Below are 15,446 nucleotides of genomic sequence, written 5' to 3'. Positions count from 1 at the left end.
TTAGAAGTAAAGACTTAGGAGTTTGGTTGTCAATTGAGCAATTTTCATTTCTGAGGACAACATGCATATTAGAACATTGTTTTATCATTGTTGTTTTAGGAATTTTTTCTTTTTCCCGAGTCGCTTTGAATAGACGGCTGTAAAGAAGAAATACTGTATATTCTATATAAGGATTTATTTATTTATTATGCTGTGGGGGGGGGTGGGGTGTCTAATGAATTGGGCTGGCAGCCTGAACCGTGCTGAAGTTTGTCTTAGAAAGGTTCCTTAAATGGCTGGTATTTTGACTGCGTGTTAATTCAACTCAACTGTGTAAATCCATCCCAGCTGCATCAGGGCTGCCCTGTACAGTAATTGTTATTGTTGAGGTGTTTACACAAAACATCATTTTCTTTTCTTTGCATCTCCAGTTTCCTTGAAAAACAAATAAAATGAGGGGAAAGATATAACATTTCCAAGAAACTCAGTACCGCTTAAGAGTACAGTATTTGGAAACCATGGCTTTTCAAAAATGATATTGAAACATAACCTATGCTGTTTATGAAAGTTTACTCTGTCAAGTAGCTCTTTGTTTTACTGCTCTGTCGAACACTGTCCAGAAGCCTATCGTGTGCAGTATGGAGAATGTAAGTGGGGACTTCATGTCTCTTACTTCATTAACATGTTGGAGATATACCCTTATTTTTAAAACTGGCAAGGCCAACCCTGCCAAGGTTTGAATTGTACCTTGGTTTCTTAGAAATAACAATAAAACTAGTTGGGAGGGGTGTACATTTTTTCCTTCAGGACTCGGATTTTAAATCAAAATAATTGTTTTTACAAGTTGCTTTGAAATGTATAATGTGTTTTATTGTGTTTATTTTAAATATTGAAAAAAATACATTAAATATTTGGCAAGACAGTTGCATATTTTTCATGATTATCTGTGGAGGATAATTAAAGGCTTTTCCAGTTAAACTCCAGACTGTGAAGGAAACAGACAGAGATGTTGGCCTGGATGGTGCAACAGCCTCCCTCAGTTTCACTGTAATCTGTATGTATTTAGTTTGTCCATCGATTTGTACACATGCAGCATTTTTTCTACAGTTATAGTTCTGAATTTTGAGAGGATTTCTCAGTTCGTGCTCCAGTAAAGACGGTACTCAAACAGAATAAAGTTCTCCTGATTGGACATTTTGAAAGTTTGGTGTTTACAGAAAATTCAATACATAATGACATTCAACCTGTCACAACACAGCAGCCAATAAGCGAAAACTTGTTGAAAAGAGTCGCCACATATTCACGCTTTAGATACTAAAAGATCTGTGCATTGATGACAATTTATTAGTTTCTATTCTCAGCTCTAGGAGCATATTGAGCTCCCTGCCTACCACCCTGGGGGATGGGTTATCTGTGAGACTCATTAGGCAGTTAAGGGATCTGGATGACTTGTAAGTGCTGGCACAAGGGGACGCTCATCCACAAGAGGCATTCCACAAGACCCCATCAGCACATTGGGCACAGTCAGCCCAGCTGTGTCCTAGCCTTGACCCCTCTACCTCTGGGACAGCACCCCTCTGGGCTCTGGGAAGGAGAGGGTCCTGAGCACTGGGCTGTCACACTCAGACACAGACCAAACTATTAATTGCATTAAAAAATATATCAAATATAAAAAAAAGTGTATTGGCTTTTGTTGTTGGCGGTGTTATTTATTTTTATGCGTCAGTTCTGTATCTTCGTTAAAGCATTGTGCTTTTTTTCCTTGGCATTCTTTGATTAATTGTCTTCAGAGAATGTGGGTTGCTTTCACAAATACTGTGTCCATGGACTCTGTTCCTCAAGACATTTTGACAGCTCATTGTAACTGTATCAGTCCATGCCACAGAGGTGTGATTGAGAATCACACTTCTAAGGAGAGTCCCAAGATCAGATTACACCTTTCTGTCTATTATTGGACCTTGTCTTGATTTCACAAGGCTCAGGAAACCAGCGGCTAGTGTACACAGGTTTACTCTGTTTTCTGTCCCCGGAAAACTCACTCAAGAGCAAGGCTCATAAAAAGAAAGCCTCCAAGCAATGACACAATGGGGAAGCAACTGGAACCTTAGAAAAACACCCACGAAGGGTTAACAGAATTCTCATTATCACAGTCTATTAAGCCGAGACCAGGAAACAATTTCTAATCAACACTGGGATCTGGGCCGGGATTCGTTGGGCTTTGTCTGAGGCCTCAGATCACTGCTCTGCTTTCACACATGCTCATTTCCAGCTGTTGTCCTTCAAATCCCACATAATCTCCCAGGGTCAAAGGGCAGTCAACCATGACTGCGGCAGTTAAAAGGTTATGCTGATTTCTCCCATCCAATATTAAGGGTATTTGTGTGTGTGCGTGTGTGTGTGCGTGTTTGTGTGTGCATTCGTGTGATTGTGTATGTGTGTGTTTGTGTTTTGGGTGGAGGCGGAGAGGGAAGGGTGGGGGTGTATCTCTGCTTGATAGCCCTGACCCTCACCCTTCCACTGGTTCTACTCAGAACCCCGGCCCTACGAAGATTTTTATAGGACAGAGGCAGATAACATATTGTGCTGACACCCTGACTCCTAGAGGTGTCTAAAAATACTTTATATCTAACCATTTAATTATGAAATAAGTACATATTAATGCATCATATTTAATCTTTGTGAAACTTGATTGTCTGTTTATTATTACTATTATTATTATAGAAACATCTATATAAATAAACCTAATGCTGTGATGTCATTTCCCCAAATATATTTTGTCATGTGTTGTTAAACTCTTCCTTTCTTTTTGTCTTTGTGTAATTTTTATTTAAACAATTGGTAGATTAATGAAGGAAGTAGTGATGGTAATAAAACACAGGATGTTGTCCTTTCGGAATTAGATCTGATGGGAGAACGCAATGAGAAATTGTCTCCAGCTGACAAATGATTTATGATTCGGGACATGTCAATAAAAATATCCAAACAGTCGTGGCTCTTTTGAAAAGGATATTGCAGTGATCCCAGGAGAAAGCTTTGCCTTCAACTGAAAAGCTCGACTTTAACTCTTTAAGTCCTCTACCCCCAGAGGTCTGGTTTCAGGTTCTATTCAGGATATTCATATTACCAGCACGTTAAGGCTTGATTTATGGCTCACTGGATTACTGTACATTAAGTATCTGAAACCACAGGTTGGTATTTCATTGTACTTTTGCAGAAACTGGCCTCTCCATACAATACCTATCCATTTAGTGCAAGTTTTGAGATGCCCTTGGCTATCTGAAGGAAATGTTCAAGTAGGTTGTATTTTTTTTTTTTGTCGTATTAAGTGTATACGTCTGTGAGTGTCACAGGGATTGAATGATTGTTCATTATTGAGGAGAAAGACCAAAAACAACTATGGAAGAACATTTTGACTCTATTGAAAAGAAAGGACAGCAATTTTAGGCGTTAATTAAGTACAGAACGTTAAAGGGGGAAAATGTAGGAAGATTGTGTAAGTGGTATAAAGTGGTCAATAAATGACTTCATTGTAATATAAGGAAATGGTGTTACACACTATGGTTTCACTGGTTTAACAGTGGGATGTTCTTTGCTGAACATACAATTGACTGTAAAAGACAGAAGCTGTATGTCAGCAGCCCCAGGTCTCTACCATGTCTGTGTTACTAACCTGCCTTAGGGCCTCTGAACTTTCTCACTTTTGTCCACTTCTCAAGGGGGTCTCTTTTATAACCCCTTCCCTTAAAGCAGATATTAGATATATATATTATTTATTTATTTTTTTTCTTGCTGTTGTTTATTGAAAAAAAAGTGATGTTTTACTTAAGCTTATTTTCAGTCAGCCCTCTGTAGGAGATAAATGATTTTATAATCATTCCCAATTAACTAATGGCAGTTGGAGAAATGAATGACTCCTGGGCTAGGAACAGAAAGTGCTTTTGGGCCAAGAACAGATTTTCTGTGGGTTTGTCAGTAAAGTTTGTCTCCATAAAGATATTTCTATCTACTGCTTTTAACACTTAAAGAAGACAGCTGGCTTTAAATGTAGGCCTTATCAATCTCATTCTCCACAGTATAGTTTTAATTAACCCTTAGAAAACTGAATGTAACATATATGTCTCATACAGAGGCCTGGTATATTGGGAAACTATTTTTTTGTCAAGCCAGTTAAATGTGTGTGACATACAATGGCTATAGAAAGTCTACACCCATTTTCAAAATTGTCACCTTTTGTTGCTTTATAGCCTGGAATTTAATTAAATTATATATATATATATATATATATATATATATATATATACACTCACCTAAAGGATTATTAGGAACACCTGTTCAATTTCTCATTAATGCAATTATCTAATCAACCAATCACATGGCAGTTGCTTCAATGCATTTAGGGGTGTGGTCCTGGTCAAGACAATCTCCTGAACTCCAAACTGAATGTCTGAATAGGAAAGAAAGGTGATTTAAGCAATTTTGAGCGTGGCATGGTTGTTGGTGCCAGACTGGCCGGTCTGAGTATTTCACAATCTGCTCAGTTACTGGGATTTTCACGCACAACCATTTCTAGGGTTTACAAAGAATGGTGTGAAAAGGGAAAAACATCCAGTATGCGGCAGTCCTGTGGGCGAAAATGCCTAGTTGATGCAAGAGGTCAGAGGAGAATGGGCCGACTGATTCAAGCTGATAAAAGAGCAACTTTGACTGAAATAACCACTCGTTACAACCGAGGTATGCAGCAAAGCATTTGTGAAGCCACAACACGTACAACCTTGAGGCGGATGGGCTACAACAGCAGAAGACCCCACCGGGTACCACTCATCTCCACTACAAATAGGAAAAAGAGGCTACAATTTGCACAAGCTCACCAAAATTGGACAGTTGAAGACTGGAAAAATGTTGCCTGGTCTGATGAGTCTCGATTTCTGTTGAGACATTCAGATGGAAGAATCAGAATTTGGCGTAAACAGAATGAGAACATGGATCCATCATGCCTTGTTACCACTGTGCAGGCTGGTGGTGGTGGTGTAATGGTGTGGGGGATGTTTTCTTGGCACACTTTAGGCCCCTTAGTGCCAATTGGGCATCGTTTAAATGCCACGGCCTACCTGAGCATTGTTTCTGACCATGTCCATCCCTTTATGACCACCATGTACCCATCCTCTGATGGCTACTTCCAGCAGGATAATGCACCATGTCACAAAGGTCGAATCATTTCAAATTGGTTTCTTGAACATGACAATGAGTTCACTGTACTAAACTGGCCCCCACAGTCACCAGATCTCAACCCAATAGAGCATCTTTGGGATGTGGTGGAATGGGAGCTTCATGCCCTGGATGTGCATCCCACAAATCTCCATCAACTGCAAGATGCTATCCTATCAATATGGGCCAACATTTCTAAAGAATGCTTTCAGCACCTTGTTGAATCAAAGCCACGTGGAATTAAGGCAGTTCTGAAGGCGAAAGGGGGTCAAACACAGTATTAGTATGGTGTTCCTAATAATCCTTTAGGTGAGTGTATATATATATATATATATATATATAACAAATATTATTGAAGTTTGTAGAAAATGTATTAAGAATAAAATTGGAAATTGCTTGGTTGTATAAGTGTCCACCCCCATTGTAATAGCAATCCTAAATTATAAAAAAATCACACACCAAGTTAAGTCCTCCACCTATGTTAAACTGTAGTGATTCACATTATTTCAGAATAAATTCATCAGTTTCTGTAGGTTCCCTCTGCTGGGTAGTGCATTTCAAAGCAATGACTCAACCATGAGCACCAAGGAGCTTTCAAAAGAACTCTGGGATAAAGTTGTTGAAAGGCACAGATCAGGGGCATCACCAAGACCCTACCTACATCAGGCTGTCCCTCCGAACTGGATGACCAAGCAAGAAGGAGACTGATCAGAGGCTAGCAAAAGGCCAGTGGCAACTTTGCAAGAGCTACAGCCTTTTTGGTCAAAGTGTGCATGTGACAACAATATCCCAAGTACTCCACAAATTTGCTGGTATGAAAAGGTGTCAAGAAGGAAGTCATTACTCATGCCCACCTAAACACTCAGATTCTGTAGGCATATGGCAAAAAGTTTTGCGGTCTAACAAAACTAAAATGGAAATGTTTGCCCTAAATCCAAAGCATTGTGTTTGGCGCAAACCCTACATAGCACATCACTGAAAGAACACCCTACTGTACTGTAACTACTGTAAAGCATGGTTTTGGCAGCATCATGTTTGAGGATGTTTCTTATTGGCAGGGACTGGCACACTTGTCAATCTGAAACTGGGATGGAAGTTCACCTTTCAGCATGGCAATGACCCAAAGCACACAGCCAAACTACTTTGTACTGGCTAAGGAACAAAAAGATAAATGTCCTTGAGTGGCCCAATCAGAGCCCCAACCTAAATCCAATCGAAAACTTCTGGCATGATTTGAAGATTGTTGTTCATCAATGCTCCCCAAGGAACTTGACAGAGCCTGAACAGTTTTGCAAAGAAGAATGCGGGGGTGGAGATATTTATTATGAAATATCAATTATGACATTGCAGTTTTGTATTTTTCAGTTGTTGTTTTTTTCCTTACAGTAAAAACATTCTTAACAGTGTGTAGTATGTTGTGGAGGAAGTGGAAAAAATCCTAATTTAGATGCATGAAACGTGACCCCACTTCATATTCCTTATATTGCACGCCATATTATGGTACTTGTTATTATTACTTGAACAGTGTTTTTGTTTATGCACTTGAATGGTAGAACATGCAATGTAAATTATGTCCATGTACACAAAATAAACTTGTGGTATGCGACTGCGCTGGGTGGTGGGATGCTTCTTTTAACCCCATTCTCTCTCCTCTCTCCTCAGGACACTTGGGCTTCCAGGACAGTTTTGTCACATCGGGTGTCTTCAGCGTCACGGAGCTCATCCGAGTGTCACAAAGTAAGATTTCCTTCTCCTTAGCTTTGAGATGCATTCACTGAGGCATGCTAATCTGTCTTGCACAGTGGTTAAGTTGCTTGTGTTTATGGCTTCCTCATTTTTTTTTTTAATCCCTTTCAATAAATAAATGGACTTTAACATACGCTGTATGCAGCGAACCGTGACAGTTTTGGAGTCAGCCAACAGTGACCTGGATGCGTGGTTGACCTGTGACATGCAGCCCTTAAAATTGAGATTTGCACATACAGACTGCTATCATGCCTCTCTTATTCTTATTATTTTTTTAATGGCTGACAGTAAAATAGGTGGAAGTTCTTGTGTAGAGCAAGCCAGCAAAGTGAAACAAGAGAAATAGATGCTCACATCACAGATGCTTTCTTTTGCGAAGGATTATACATGTTCTGTTTTGTGTGTGTGTATATATATATATATATATATATATTCATAACTTGATTCATATTTATACATCACTTATTTATATACCACAATTTTACTTTTTTGGACAAATGTTTGTTAAAGTGTTTTCTTATATACACGATAGGCAATGCATATGTTATTATTCCACACTCGGACAATGTAATATCCCAATAAGACAAGATTAAAAAAGCAAAATGCGGTGCCAAATTATGTTTTGCTGGTTTGTTTCTGCTGGTTAAGCTATTCAAAAGTGTCTAATCTTAAGGCAGTGAGGTCTTTGTGTGCTGCCCTCTTGTGTCAGGGTTAATAGAGGAAGAATGATATACAGGGCCACATATCATTGTATTGCTCTTGTTTATGTTCTGCGGTCTACCCACTTACTCAGGATGTCTTTTTCTGTTAGTCTAGAGTTTCACCTCACCTCCCAGATCCTAGTTTTCTTGATTTATCAGTTAATGCCAATTCTATTTCTAGGAAAACCAAACCATCCTGCCACCTTAATACAACATTCACCTTCTTTGTCTGAATTGATCACATAATTACTATCTCACAGTATCATTTAAATGTTACATTATTGTACTTGTTCTTAAAGTTAACCAAAGAATCAGATTGCCAAATGATCCTTCAATCAAAGCAATATGCAGAAAATAAACAACCAATGTATTTTTTATTATTATTATTTCATTTAAAGTTTTTAGAATTTAACCTTCTGTTGAAAAATGAAATAAGTTTAAACTATTAATTTGGATTAAACCATCTATTAGGCAACTAACTACAGTTGTTCCATTTGAGCTGTGCTTCTTTGAATGGTATCTGACTTTCTACATAATATGATATATTTAGACAGAAAATATCATATTCAATTATCTTATTAGCAGCCCCTCAAGCACTAAGTGCTCCAGACGGAAGATGCTAGGGGTATTACAGTTGTGCACACTCTGCCACATGTCAGTCATGTCCCACAGACATATCAGCACATTACACCACATGTCATTCTGTGAGGTTGTGGATTACTGTACATCATACCAAATGGTATTCTACTAGATCAGCTAATATGTATGAGGGAAATGAGCTTAACAGCTTTTTTCAAGTTTCATTGCCTGTATGATGGTGCATGAATAACAAAAGTTACTTGACTCTACTGCTACACATTCAGGAAAAGTTGTTTGCAGTTGGACATTTAAGATATGACACATAATCTAAATCTAGGTGTGTATATTGAACAATATTGGAATTAAATACATTTTATCAAATTTCAATAAAACTGGTCAGTATAAGCCTGGAAACCAGACAATGCTATTTTCCGACTTTAAAGCTGATGCCATATTCAATCAGTATTTTATTTTAGTTACTACATTTAATTCAGTGGAGGTAATTCATTACTTCACATAGCTATAGATGCTTTATGTATATAAATGTGTTGAAAAATTGAATTAGAAAATATATAGTCAATATAATTTAAAATATAAATAAATTCTTTTACTACACTAGTCTATATTGATTATATATATATATATATATATATATATATATATATATATATATAACTGAAATTTAAGCTTTTTAAAAAAAATCATGAATTCAGGTTAACAAAGTTTTATCAAACCTTTAAAATACATTGTACAACAAGTGTCTGGTGTTTCAGCCAAAATGTTAATGCATAACAATCCATTGTACTTTTAATTGGAACTGAGCAAGTGTTACACGTTTCGTTCCTGCTAGATGTTAATGTATTTTTGGTTGCACCTCATTGCTTAGGTCTATTAATAGAGCAACATCTGTTTCTTTTTGTGAAAATAAACAAACATGATTCAGAATGGTCTGCTTATTCATGTAGACAGTTTTGTGGTTTAGTGCATGATAATATTTGCTATTGTCACTTAGGTGTAGTATATTGAAATACAATTAGCGCTTATATAAGAGAGAGAGGCTTTTTCCTCTAACTACTGAAGATGTCTAGTTTTGAAACGTGATGCACTGCCACACTTACCACATATAAAATGTAGTCCTACACTTGAAAAAAAAGTGCTACAGTATTTTGTTTTCCTCTTTTCTTTTTTAAGTATAGGTTAGCTATAAATTTCAGTTGAGTATTCTACATATTTGTGTAGTATTTTCTGTATTTCAAATTATAGTTTATAAGCCTGGGGAGAAAGGGCTGAGAGCAGTTTTCTCAATAAAAATAAGTTTTGTTTGATTCAGGTGCTGTTAGCATTGTGACAGTGGGCGTTGTTGTACCACGATGTGAGCAGGCAAACTTACGTCTTCATTCCATGGGGTCTTAGAACCGATACGGACGAGGCTTTGGGTGCAAGCTGGCTTTCTCCCTGGCTGTGGTGAAAGGCTGCCAGGGAGAAAGGAAGGCAGGAGTGGTGCTCAACTTGACCTTTAAAAAATGCAGACGTCCACCGCGGAGACTGACAGACCGCAGCCTGATCCATAACAGACTGTCGATATCCGCTAACAATAGTGAATTCAAACTGCCTGTCAGCACTCACGGGCCCCTGATCAAAGGTACATTGATCATGTTCTGGTGTGACCTAATCCAGGTCGGCCAGGGAGAGAGCAGCAGCACGAGAGCAAGAGAGGGAGCGGGAGGAGGGGGGAGGACGGGAGGTGGCCGTTTGGGGCTGGGGCACAGTTATATTTCTGCTGCCACACAAAGGTAGCATCTGGAATGTGGAATTTGTCAGAGCTGGGAGGTGCTATGTCTGCTGGGTGATAGTGTGAGAGAGTAGGGAGGAGGGATGTATATGTTGGGGGGGTTGGCGATGGTGGTGGTGGGGGGGGGTTATTAGCACAATTAGCACAGCTAGTGCCCGCTTGCATCAGAAGCCTTTGGCATATGATTGTAACAAGATTAAGGAATATGCATAATTGATCCAGTTTTACGAAAGGAGAGCAGCTTTTATCCTAACATCTGTGACATGGGGGAAGAAAAGGAAAATCTGGGTGGCATATGCTGGATGGAGAATGAAGATCTAAAGTGTTTTTTGTTTTTTTCCCCCCCCTCTCTCTCTCTCTTCATTCTGCCCTGCTTATCGCCATAGTCTAGTGACTCCTAATGTTACAGGGAGGGGAAGAGGGGTTGGGGGTGGGGGATGGCAGGGGGGGGTGACATATTTTTCAATGGATCCTTTTTTCGAGTGATTTCTCTTCTGCCTCATCCCTTCCAACAGGGCTGTGCAGGAGCTTCAGAGCCACATGAGTACAGCCCCATGCAGGCTTTGAGGGCACACAAGCAGATGCCGGATCTACCGAGCCACTGCTGTAACGCTGGGTGTCCTACTTCCCAGTGGACCGCAAATAACAACTGAAACAACTCAAACAGCAGCCACCAAACGCAATTTCTAAAAATGTCATTGGCCCCATATTGAAATCACAGCGATGTGTTTTACCCTCAAGTGTAAACGGATTTCTTTAGTTACCCTCAAAGCTTTCATTCTGTCCAACATGCTATACACACCTAAATTGTTCTTTCTCTCTCTTCTTGACTTCTTCTTTGCACATAGTACTGAGAATGTAATTTTAGTTAAATGCGATTAATTAATACCTCTGAATATTCTTATTTAGATAAAACTTTGAAATGGCTTAAACCGGTGATTCATTTTTTTAAATGTTCTTTTTCAAGTTGTATTTTCTAAAGTATACACATTCGTACTCGCCTGCCCTTCAATTAATTAAATCTGAATTAGGAGTCTAATTTCCACAGACAACATTTAATTTTTCTGTGCAGTAAAATAAAATTTCACACACCAATTTCATTCATTCATTTGTAAAAGCAATACATTATCAGAAGCTGTCTTCTGAATATGAAGTCTATTTTATTTATTTTGATCTTCATGAACGTTCAATGCAAAAAAAAAACAGAACTGCCTTTGACTACTGTAAATCCTTCTGCTCACTACATGCAAATTCTGCCTATGTCTATAAATAGGATTTGTAAAAGGTTTTTTTTTTTTTCTTTCCTGTGTACACCTTGAAGGAATTGCACATGCTTTGCAAGGGTGTGTGTGTGTGTGTGTGTGTTTATGTGTGTCAGTGAGTGATCTATTTAAGTGAATGGTTAGAGGAGTGGAGCCAGTGCAGTTTCCCTGTGTGAGATTAAAGGTCATGTTATTGAATGGACTGCAGACGCTGGTGCTCAAGCTCTTGCATTGACCTTGGCTTTGTGCGCCATTACACAATTCAGTGGCAGCCCAATCGAATCTGCCTCTGTCGATCAATATCCTATTAAAGCAGCACAAAAGTCTCCATAAAGTTAGCGGTTAGCTACGTTTGTAAATGGAACTCCACATAATTGGCCGGTCAATAGCGGCGGGTAATTTGGGAGATTGGGTCCACCCTTTCATATCCCAGGCTCCTGCTCAGAGGCTGCAGTGCGCAGTGCTGTGCGGGTCATTTGTTTGACACACAGGGATTAGGAGGAGGCCCTGTGTTTGCAGCACCCAGCAGCCCATGCATTTCCTCTCTCCAGAAATCCGCAGTGACACGCCCCCCCTGAAGTGTCCCGCTGTATATCCGTAGGCTCTGATGCGCTCGTTCGGTGCACTCTAATGTGGTTATACGTTACATCGATGGCTTCGTCCTCGTGAAGGCCTTGTTTTCGTCATTTGCCTGCGGTGCTGCAAAATTTGCATTGGAAGGAGTGAGCCGTAAATCTTAAAGTCTGAGTTCAAAGTCCACTTTCTCACCTTTGAAGAGCTGTTTTCTTTCTTTCTTTTTCCCCACCCGCCATGTTCACAGTATTCATTCTCCCTTGTTTTTCTGACTCTCTTGATCGGGCTTCTTCTACTTTTCTGCCCCGCTTTCTAATCAATCATGTTCTCAGGCCAAAAAGCAAAAAAAAAAACATGATTTCAGTCTCACAAGCCACTGAAGGAGGTTATTTCTTTCTTGTGTAATTTTCCATTCCTTCTTCCTCCCAGATGAGAGAGAGAGAGAGAGAGAGAGAGAGAGAGAGAGAGAGAGAGAGAGAGGAGAGAATAAAATAATGAAAAAAGGGATTTTTTTAAAAGCCCTGGCAAAATTGGCAAAGAGTCCACAGTCTGGACTGGAACACCTGGTACCCCCTCAGTGTGTCACGCTGAAACCTCCATGCTGGCACTGGAAGTGGGAGACATACGATCAAACAGGGGTAGGGGATAAATTATGGAAAAGGGGAATCAAAACCCAATGGAATCCCAGTCCAGGCCCAGACGCCACAAGCTTTCTCATCCTGGTTGTTGGGATAATGATAAGACCCATCCAGATTGCCAGATAGCATCTAAGAAAGACATATCATTACTGTACTGAAGTGTGTATATTTAAAGATAGTAATTATATGATAATAATAATAATAATAATAATAATAATAATAATAATAATAATAATTAATAATGTTTTTTCTGAAATACTTCATATTTATCTGAATGTTTAAAGCTTTGACATGGGAAGGAGACATGGTGCAAACAAAGCCAGGGCTGCTGAGGCAGAATAATTTCACTTGACTCTTCTCTGCCTCAACCATGGGAATGCTGTTATTAGTTTCACTGTCTATGTAGGTTTCCAGCCAGCTACAAGCATTCATCCTGTTTAAGACTGAACAATTTGAGGCACTTCTCTACTTAAAGAATTGTGGGTGTTTATGCAACAATCCACCTAACTGTAGTGGAAGTGGATTTACTCAGTACCCTTCATGAGGTAGTTGAATCAGTAAGCTACCAAGCAACCATATCAACAAGATGGGCCTTGATGTGTAATATTTCTTAAATTCTTATGTTCTTGTTTTTGCACGCAGCAGAGAACTCCCTCAGTTTGTGATGTGTGTATATATACATACTTTGTTTTGGTCAGCCTTTTTGATCGTATCTTCAGGTGATGCAAGACATGCATTTTAGCATTTTCTTTTGTTGTTGTTGTTTTTTGCTTCAGGGCTCACTGTGCAACAGTACATTCCTTACTCAGAGATGTATACACTGAAAAAGATCCCTAGGGCTTTAAAAAAAAAAAAAGAGAGAGACAGAAATCTCAGAGCTGATCTAGCAAAACACCAAAGTTCTGTCAGAGTCTGAGGTTTGAGAACCTATCAGAAACAAAGTAAATGAAGCGAGGGGAAAATATGGCATTTGTGGACGAAGGTCCAGTTTTTGAAGTTGATTTCAGTCTTTGTTGTCAAAGCATTCTGTTTGAAAACCACTGCATAAAGACCAGTTTTCAAAAGAAACCCTTTCAGCTTTGTATAGCTGCTGGCTCTAACGGGATAGCCGAGAGGCATATCGAGTGCATGTCAGCCTTTGAAACCAGCCTGTGATTTTGCTCATGAAGACCACCCTTGTATGCGGCTAAGGTCTAACATATTGCTGCCCTCGACCATATGTTTAATCTCCATTCCTGTACTCTTTGCCGATACAGTGAACTCTTATGAAGGTCTGCCTGCTTGCCTGCCCTGAGAAACGCACGGGACTGTTCAGCATTTGCTAGCGTACAGACACATTGAAGCGCAACCTGCCGTCGGCATTGAGAAAAAAAAAAAAAAAAAACAGGCCTTTGCAGTAAAGTGGTTAATAAGTAGATTGAAACATTCTGCTAATGCATTTTCTGTTTAGGACCAAAAGGGAAGAGAGAGAGCAAGAGAGAGAGACAGGGAGATCAATGCAGGCTTGATAGCTACAAGCTTCATTTGGAATCCCCTAAGCAAAAGCACTTGATAAAGCCCTTAAGAGGTAGACGCTGCAGATTACCTTTATGATTGATTTCCATTCAAGTCAGACAGACTGCAGTGTGGTCATTTTTCTAGCCCATAACTGCCGGGCTCTGTGGCCGTCTCCCAGCAGCAGGGTGTCTGAATTACAACAGACCCGTGTCCAGGTTAGCTCTCACACAAATTACTTAACACCACACTTATTAGCCATGCAAATTCATCAGCTTTACAGCTTGCCGTAAATAACCCCAAGACTCTTGGAAGAAGAGTCGGCAAAAACAGGATGACTCAGAAACTATAGCAATTTTGTTGAGGCGGGGGGGGAGTATTAGACTTTTGATTTTCTGTCAGGGTCTGTGACCGCCTCTCTAGCCGCCACTCAGACAAATCATGTGGCAGTGTCCTTTCCAATGTTAATTAGGTACATCAGCACAGTCCCTATTACTGGAGGTCCTATCCTGTCAGAGTCTTGCAGATTATGAATTCGTATTCAGCACCATCCTCTCACTTTTCTATGTTGCTGTCCTCATCAGAAATAGTGGATGAAACCGCTGTGAATGTAAAATGGGGTGTGTGGCTCCACATTTACAACACACACAGTATAGCTGCTCTTAACAAAAAACAAAAGGATGTCTTTCAAAGGTTTTTGCTTCGGTGTAAAATGTACTCCATTTTTCTTTAGCCAATCTTGTGCTTCTGAGTTTGTTCCTGTTAAGATTTGTTGGGAAATTTATTCTAAAAACATGTTTGGCTTCAGGGATAAACTTAAGCATGTGAAGTAGGAAGTCTTAAATGTATGAATATATGGAATAGTCATATGGTACTTTTGAATAAATCCCCCCAAAAAGAACAATTACATTTGGTTTGCCTTTTCTGTTACAGAAAAAGAAAAAAAACTCCATACTTCCGTCTTTTCTTAACAGCCTTAGGGTAATGAATTGCTAATGCTGTGTTTTGATTGGCTGCCTTTGTGAATGATCAGGTGTGCATTCAGTGGTGCTAACCCACATTTTTCTGTCTCTTTCAGCCCCCATCGCTGCAGGGACAGGGCCTAATTTTTCCCTGGCAGATTTGGAGAGCACCTCGTACTACAGCATGAGCCCAGGAGCCATGAGGAGACCTCTCCCCAGCACGTCTTCAAGCAGGTAACTCGCAGCCCCTTGAAAATAAGGCCAGCCTCTCAGACCACCTCCTCCCACAAGCAGCACACTCATGGTTACCTGCGATCTGGTTAGAGCTACACAGGGTCCAAAATGCACCTCGAATGCTTCATATTGTACTGGACAGTGCAACAGTGATTAGCACTGTATCAATCTTAAATATGTGGTTTTAAAACACGAAAATGCACATCTCTAATTTCATGTATCTTGAACGAGAATTAATCCTAAGGATGATCTCTGTAGGGCTTTGGTTTTCAGCAAATTCA

General features: G+C 39.6%; 1 protein-coding gene across 8 annotated transcripts in view; it reads left to right on the top strand.

Moving 5' to 3' along the window:
• The window catches only part of nfia (nuclear factor I/A), a 188,211-nt gene that overhangs the window by 120,209 nt on the left and 52,556 nt on the right, over positions 1-15,446 (top strand). For all 8 annotated transcript variants that reach the window (XM_066691749.1, XM_066691754.1, XM_066691748.1 and 5 more), the window contains exons 4-5: positions 6,847-6,921; positions 15,048-15,165. In XM_066691749.1, coding sequence (XP_066547846.1) covers positions 6,847-6,921; positions 15,048-15,165 — 193 coding nt within the window. The remainder of the gene's footprint in view (positions 1-6,846; positions 6,922-15,047; positions 15,166-15,446) is intronic.

This window comes from Amia ocellicauda, chromosome 19, assembly GCF_036373705.1.
Source record: "Amia ocellicauda isolate fAmiCal2 chromosome 19, fAmiCal2.hap1, whole genome shotgun sequence".
In the NCBI taxonomy this organism is placed as follows: Eukaryota; Metazoa; Chordata; class Actinopteri; order Amiiformes; family Amiidae; genus Amia; species Amia ocellicauda.
This window is presented reverse-complemented; position numbering and strand designations above follow the sequence as displayed.